This window comes from Capsicum annuum, unplaced genomic scaffold (assembly GCF_002878395.1).
Source record: "Capsicum annuum cultivar UCD-10X-F1 unplaced genomic scaffold, UCD10Xv1.1 ctg64654, whole genome shotgun sequence".
NCBI lineage: Eukaryota > Viridiplantae > Streptophyta > Magnoliopsida > Solanales > Solanaceae > Capsicum > Capsicum annuum.
The window spans coordinates 9836-17773 of NW_025873817.1; the positions used below are offsets into that span (position 1 = coordinate 9836).

At 38.1% G+C, this 7938-nt stretch overlaps 1 protein-coding gene across 1 annotated transcript in view; it reads left to right on the top strand.

Annotated features, from left to right (window-relative positions):
* Positions 1-1854, top strand: part of LOC124893761 (uncharacterized mitochondrial protein AtMg00300-like) — a 5278-nt gene extending 3424 nt beyond the window's left edge. The window contains exon 2 of the mRNA XM_047404620.1: positions 1810-1854. Coding sequence (XP_047260576.1) covers positions 1810-1854 — 45 coding nt within the window. The remainder of the gene's footprint in view (positions 1-1809) is intronic.
* The last annotated feature ends 6084 nt before the right edge of the window (positions 1855-7938 follow it).

Consider the following 7938-nt stretch of genomic DNA (forward strand, 5'->3'; position numbering starts at 1 on the left):
ATGCGTACACCTTATATTCACTTAAAATATTAAACTTGGATTCAAAAGTTTTCAAGGTGTCACAATCTCCCCCACTTAGGATCATTCGTCCTCGAATGATTCTTATAGCTTATTATCCATTCCACCATGATCCAACACCTTCATTATAACATTTAACCAAGTTCGGTCTTACTTTATCAAATGATAGTCAAAAATTTGACAAACTCTCTAAATTTCTAAAAATTTTGCCAGAATTTCCTTTGTAAATAGGACTATCAGGTACCTGTCAGCTAGCCAGAACACATCTAAATACACTTCACAGAGCGTTACAACACATATAATACTCAACAACTAACACACGAGGCTCCGCTTGGCGTTAAACCCTAAAAATAGTACACCAGGCTTCTCTTGGACTTACATACATTAAAAGTCATAATCAACCATGTAACTTACCTTATACTCTACATGTGCATGTTATTTCCATGTAAATATCAGGGCTCATAGGCATAAATCATGTACCTAAACATATTAGGTAAGAATTAGATATCAACATAACAAAATATAGTAGAAACTAATGATCATATAAAGGGACAAGTAGTTCAAGAACCTTCTGATATTTTTTGAAATAAATAAGGGTATTTAGTTTTCATATCCAGTTCTGTTTCTCACATGGCTTCTTCTACGTTCTGGTTCCTCCACAATACCTTTACTAAAGCAATGTCTTTATATCTTAACTTCCTGACCTGTTGATCCAATATGGCCACGGGGACTTCCTCGAATGATAAGTCTCCATCAAGTTCAATACCTCTATAGGGATGATGCAAGACGGCTCTCCTAAGGATTTATGTAGCATAGACACATGAAAGACAGGATGCACTACAGTTAAATCTAGAGGTAATTCTAGCTCATAAGCTACCTGGCTAATTTTGCGAATAACTCTATAGGGCCCAATATACCTGGGACTCAATTAACCCTTTTTTTTAATCGCATAACGCCCTTCATCGGTGATACCTTTAAGAACACAAAAATCAACATAAAACTCTAAATCTCTGTGTCGCACATCCGTATATGATTTTTTTGTACTCTGGGCAGTCTTTAACCGCTCTCGTATTAGTTTAACCTTTTTGATAGCTTGATGGACTAAATCCATACCAAATACCTGTGTCTCACCTACTTCAAACCAACCAATAGGTGATCTACATAGCCTCCCATAGAGAGCTTCGAATGAAGCCATGCCAATGCTGGAGTAATAATTGTTATTATAAGCAAATTCTATTAAATGCAAATGATCATCCCAATTATCTTTAAAATTGAGAACGCATGCTCTCAACATATCTTTGAGCGTCTGAATGGTGTGCTCATCTTGGCCGTCTATCTGTGGATGAAATGCAGTGCTAAGGTTCACCTGAGTACCCAAGCTCTTATGAAATGACTTTCAAAATTGAGCTTTAAACGAGGAACCTCTATCTGAAATGATGGACATCGGGGTTCCATGTAGGCGGACAATCTCTTTTACATATAGCTTGGCATAATCTTCAGTCGTGCTGGTAGATTTAACAGGAAGAAAATGGGCTGATTTCGTCAACCGATCAACTATTACCCAAATAAAGTCATGTTTTCGATAAGAAAAAGGTAAGCCTACCACGAAATCCATATTAATAGCATTCCACTTCCACACAGGAATACAAAAGGTTTGAACTAGGCCACCGGGTCTTTGATGTTCCGCTTTCACTTGTTGACAATTAGAGCACTGCGCCACATATTTTGCTATATCTCTCTTTATGTTGTTCCACCAATAGATCTCTTTTAGATCATGATACATTTTTGTAGAGCTGGGATGAATTGAATAACGAGAGCAATGTGCCTCAGCAATAATCTGTTGTCGCAACCCGTCTACATCAGGTACACACAATCTACCTCGACACCTCAAAGTACCATTGTTTGCTAGCTTAAAAGTTGTGAATTAATTTTGTTGAATTCCCTTTCTGTACTGGAACAATATGGGATCATCATACTACTTCTGCTTAACTGATGCCACGAGTGATGACTCGGCTGAATTAAGCACAAAAACTCCACTATCTTTAAAAGCCACAAGGCGAATGCCCAAACTGGCCAATTTATGAATATCTCTTTCCCGCTGAATAGGTGGCAGGTGTGCTAGACTACCCATGGATAGTCGACTAAGAGCATCAGCTACAATATCACCTTTATCGAGATGATAAAGAAAATTGACATCATAATCCTTCAGTAACTCTAGCCACCTTCTTCATCTCAAGTTTAGTTCTTTCTGCTTGAATAGATATTGATGACTTTTATGATCTGTAAAGATATCAACATGTACTCCATATAAATAATGACGCCAAAATTTTAGTGCAAATACCACTATTGCAAGATCTAAGTCATGAGTGGGATAGTTCTGTTCATGCTTCTTTAATTGTCGAGAAGCATACGTTATAACTCTTCCATGCTGCTTTAGGACGCAACCCAAACCAACACCTGAAGTATCACAATACAAAACATATCCTTCGGTGCCCTCTGGTAAGGCTAATACCAGCGCAGTAGTCAATCTATTTTTCAACTCTTAAAAACTTCTTTCACAAGCATCAGGCCACCGGTACTTAACTGCTTTCTGCATCAACTTGGTCAATGGGGCATAAATAGAGGAAAATCTCTCTACAAATCTCCTATAATAACCGGCTAGCCCTAAGAAACTATGTATCATAGTAGGAGTGGTTGGTTGAGGCCAATTCTTCACAACTTCTATCTTCTGAAAATCTACTCTAATGCCTTCTTCAGATACCACATAACTAAGAAAGGCTACCGAGGTCAATCAAAATTCACACTTAGAGAACTTAGCATACAACTGGTGCTCTCTTAATGTCTATAATACTGACCTCAAATGATCTGCATGCTCAACTTTGTTACGTAAATATATCAAAATATCATCTATAAATACAATCACGTATATATCAAGAAAAGGTTTGAAAATTCTGTTCATCATGTCCATGAAGTTTGTCGGAGCATTCGTTGGTCCAAATGACATGACAAGAAATTCGAAGTGCCCATATCTTATCCGAAAGGCTATTTTGGGAATATCTACTTCACGAATTCTTAGATGGTGATAATCAGACCTCAAATCGATCTTTGAAAAACATCTAGCTCTCTGTAATTGATCAAATAAATCATCTATTTGGGGGAGAGGGTACTTATTCTTTATTGTCACTTTGTTTGGCTGCGTGTAATCTATACACATTCGCAATATGCCATCTTTCTTGCGTACAAAAAGCACTGGCACACCTCAAGGTGATATACTAGGCCAAATGAAACCTTTGTCAAGTAAGTCTTTTAACTGCTCTTTTAACTCTTTCAATTCGGTAGGGGCCATTCTATAAGGTGGAATTGATATTGGCTGAGTACCGAGATCTACATCAATACAAAAATCAATCTCTCTAGCAGGAGGTAATCCAGGAAGTTCATCAGGAAACACATCTGAGTACTCGTTCACCACAGGTACGGATCCTAAAGTTAGTGACTGCTTTGCGTCCTCAATATCTTTCACCTGGACTACGTGATACAAACACCCATTTGCAATAAGCTTTCATGCCTTAAGAAAAAAAATAAACCCCCTCTAGGCATCATAAAATAACCCCTCCACTCTAGGATTGGCTTTCTTGGGAAATGGAAACAGGCTATCTTGGTTCGACAATCAACTATAGCATAACAAGAGAATAACCAATCCATACCCATAATAACGTCAAAGTCAACCATTTCAAGTTCAATCAGATTAGCCAATATATCTCGACAATATACTGTCATACCAAAATCATAATAGAACCGTGTAGCTATAATAAAATCTCTTACTGGATTCGATACCGCAAATGGTTTACGTAACAACTCCGGCTCTATTCCAAACTTCTTAGTAACAAATGGAGTAACATATGAAAAGGTGGATCCTGGGTCTATCAAGGCATATACATCACGTGAAAAATAGTTAAGGTACTTGTGACCACATTTGGAGATGCCTCTGAATCCTGCCGACCAGCGAGTGCATACATATGGTTTGGGATTGCGCTCGAACCAGGACCTATGCCCCTACCAGATCTTCTACCTGCTGATACCTAAGGACCACGAGAAAAAAAAGGCACTGATGAAGATGAAGCTGATGCAAACCCTGTAGTCTGTGATTGATCACCTCTACCTTTACCTCTGAGCTGTGGAAAATCACATACCATACGACCCTCTATACCATACTAGTAACATACATTTGAACCACGCCGACACTCTTCTCCATGTAGTCGGCCGCACTTCCTACAAGAAGGTCAAGGTAGTAACCCTAGACTAACGTCCCTTTAAGGTCGTAAAGCCAGTGCTCTAGGAGTCTGGCTCTGCTCATACATATGCCTCAAGAACTGAGTTGGAGCATTAAATGTGGAGCGCACAGCCGACTGGGTCTGCCTAGGTGATCTTCTACTAGTGTTAGCTCAACTACTTCCCTGATACTGGCTAGTCATCCTAGCTCTCTTACTCTGCTTTCTTTCACTATCTATTACACGATTGCATTGATCTTCCTATATCTGTTGAGCACGTGCCATAATCCTTGCTATATCCAAATCTTTGTTCATAGCGGCAACAGAAAGAAGGTCCTTCAAGGGACCTACAAGGCCATTCATAAAGTGATGAATCCGTTTTGCTAGTGTGCTAACCACCTCTGGAGCATATTTAGACAACTGTGTAAACCGCAAACAATACTCCTTGACACTAAGATTACCCTTCTTTAAAGATAGAAATTCATCCATTTTTGCCTCTCGCAGCTCTAATGGCATGAAACGATTCATGAAGGCTTCTGAAAATTCTGCCCAGATCGCTGAAGGAGCTTTACCAATCAACTATAACATATTTTAGTCAATGGGCGACTAATTAAACCGCATCTGTATCTGAGACCCGCATTACCTTACAAATTCTATAAGCCCCATCAATGAATTGTTGAGGATCCTCTGCAAGCTTAGAACCTGTGAATTCTGGTGGATTCATACGGAGGAAATCTTTGATCCTAGATTCGGCTATCCCTCCTTGAGTAGAAACAGGTACTTCCACACTCTGTCTTTGGGCTTAAACGACGACCAATTATGTAAGCAACTGAATTGCTCCCTTAAGATCTGGGTCTGAGGCACTTGGTGGCAAGATAGAAACTACCATTGGCACCACTGGAGGTGCAGAAACCTCTATAAGTCCTTTAGTTATGGGAGTTTGAGAACCTGGAAGCATAGAACCCAACAAACTTTCTTGAGTCCTATTCAGATCCACCAATACGGGAGATGGACCGGTAGTGGTTGCCTCCTGACTAGCGCTTATAGCAGCCTGCTGGGCTGCTTTATCCTTTTCTGTAGCAGACATGGTCTGTATCACAAATAAGCAGAATATGAGTCAGGTAACTTTCTATAACTTAACTCTATTGCACGATCCGAATTATATATGAAGGTCAAATTCCTAAATATCCATGCAGTCCCTTAATTATAAATGTAGCGCGCAACACATCAATAAGTAAGGTCCTACTAGACAAGGCCTCATAGACTTCCTAGGACACCTGAACCTAGGCGCTCTGATACCAAGTTTGTCACACCCCAAAATAATAATGACGGACAAGAACCGCATATACTTACTCGACAACTATTCTATGACGTACATGAGGTTATAGGATAATAACGAGTAGTATATTTAATAAACGTTGCATATATACACAAGGAGTTACATTTACAAAATTATACAATACTACACGATGTCCATAAAGCCTCTAGTCAGTTTAACACACTATACTACAAGTGACTAGTTGGAATTAGGCTCGTCATGCCCAACCAGATACCTATACATATAATAAAAAAGATTAGGCATAGACCGGCTCTAGAGAGAGTTGGAGCTCACCAAAATACCAGCTGGAAATGGCAAAAGAGTCTAATATAGATGTCTGCTATCCTGAGAATCTGAGCCTGCAATAATAAAATATGGTGGGCCTGAGATGTCAGTACATAAATAACATGTACTGGTATAAAAGCAGAAAGAATAACAGTTAGACTAGTATAAAAGCCCATATGAGTCAAATGGTAAAGTGAGAAACATATGAACCAACAAATAACACATATGCGATATGAACTAATAACTTATACACCAACCTTATTAGCATCATATATAATATTTAGAAAAATGTTCAGTATAATGTAGGGCCTACACTTTGCCTAAGTAATGCATTTATCCTATAAGTCTTACAAATGATCACAAGATGGCCTTCCAAAGGCGATCTGAGGCAAGTATAAAGCATATATTGCTCACATACTCATCACTATAATCTCATATGTGTAACTGTAACCTCAGTCTGTAATCAGGTATGCCCCACCCAGGGGCTCACTATGAGGGTCTTCCCGTAGGCCATATATGTCATATGTTGGCTCGAGTATGGGGAAACCAATACAAGACGTTCCAACTGACTTCAAATACAAATGATGCCACAAAGGTGGGTACGCCCAATTGTTGGGATCGCTATAATGGTTTGGTCTCGATCCTGTGCACAGAATCACATCGAGCGATATACCAAGCCAAACCTATGTACCCTCCCGTTGTTAATATTTATCATTTAATGCCTTGAAGTCCTATGACATGTGAGTTACGATAATGATCATTTACCTACCATATACAAGTGAAACTATGCTATTACTATCCATTCATAAAGTGAAAGTGGACTTCTAAAGTGAAAGTTCTTCAAGTATAGAAACTTATAATAATATGGGAGTATTGTAGAAATTTAACACAAAGAAAAGATAGATACTTATAAGCTTGATGGTACAATGAGGGAGTGATGTCAGGGTAATATAAAGATTCCACTTTCGTATTTCATGAGAGTTATACTAACATCAATTGGGAAAGAGCATGAAATGTAGGGTGGTGCCTTAGTGGCGAGGGAAGGTTTAGCTTTACATACCTTAGCTCTTAACTATCTGCGATAGCTTTTCGAGCCTCAAGCAATTTAACCCGTAAAAAGGTAGCCTTTATCCCTCAAACCACTAATTCCACGTATCCACTAGCCAATTGATTAACTACAAAGATAAGATATGTGTCCATCAATGACTCGTATGAGTGTTTAACAATTTGTTCCAAAAATCTTCAATTATGGCCGGAACCAATTGTATTCCTTAACAAGAATTCAGAATGAATTCTAACTTTAACAACTTATACAATTCAACGGTAAATTCACCCAAGTGATAAAAATCCCTAAAAGCTCCTCTTTCACCAAAATTGCTCATTTTCACCCTTTTTTTCTCATGAATCCATTTCAAAAACTAGTATAAAAATTCAAATTAGATACCCCAAATACTTGTCTATAATTAAATTCAAAAAAAAGGGATAGAGAATTACCTCTAGGAATTTAATTCCAACTTTAGGTTATCAAAGTCACTTCTGTAAGATTATTTCAAAATTAAGAATCCCTTCCTCCTCTAATGAATTCTTGGACGCCGATAGAAGAGAACAAATTGAGTTCAAGTAGTCCAGCTGACGCTTCTTATTTCCTCTTAAATCATTTGATTTGCTTCGTAGTTGCTGGAAAGAAGGAACAAAGAAAGAATAATAATAGCAGGTAAGCCACTAGCACTAATAACTTTTCATTTTGTACCTGCTGCCTTTCTTTTGGATAAATATATGTACTGTACGTTAGTTTTCCCCCAAAACAAAAATCTTTTCTTTTTGTTTCCCTTTAAAGTGGCCCCCACTTGGAAGTTGTAATTTAAAGTTTTATAAGACTTTTCCATTTCCCTTTTCTTTTTTCTTTCTACTAGTAGCAACCATATAAGTTATATATACTACAATTATATACATATGCACACACTATGATTCTCCGTAAAATGTGTACACCTTATATTCACTTACAATATTAAACTTGGATTCAAAACTTTTCGAGGTGTCACATGACAC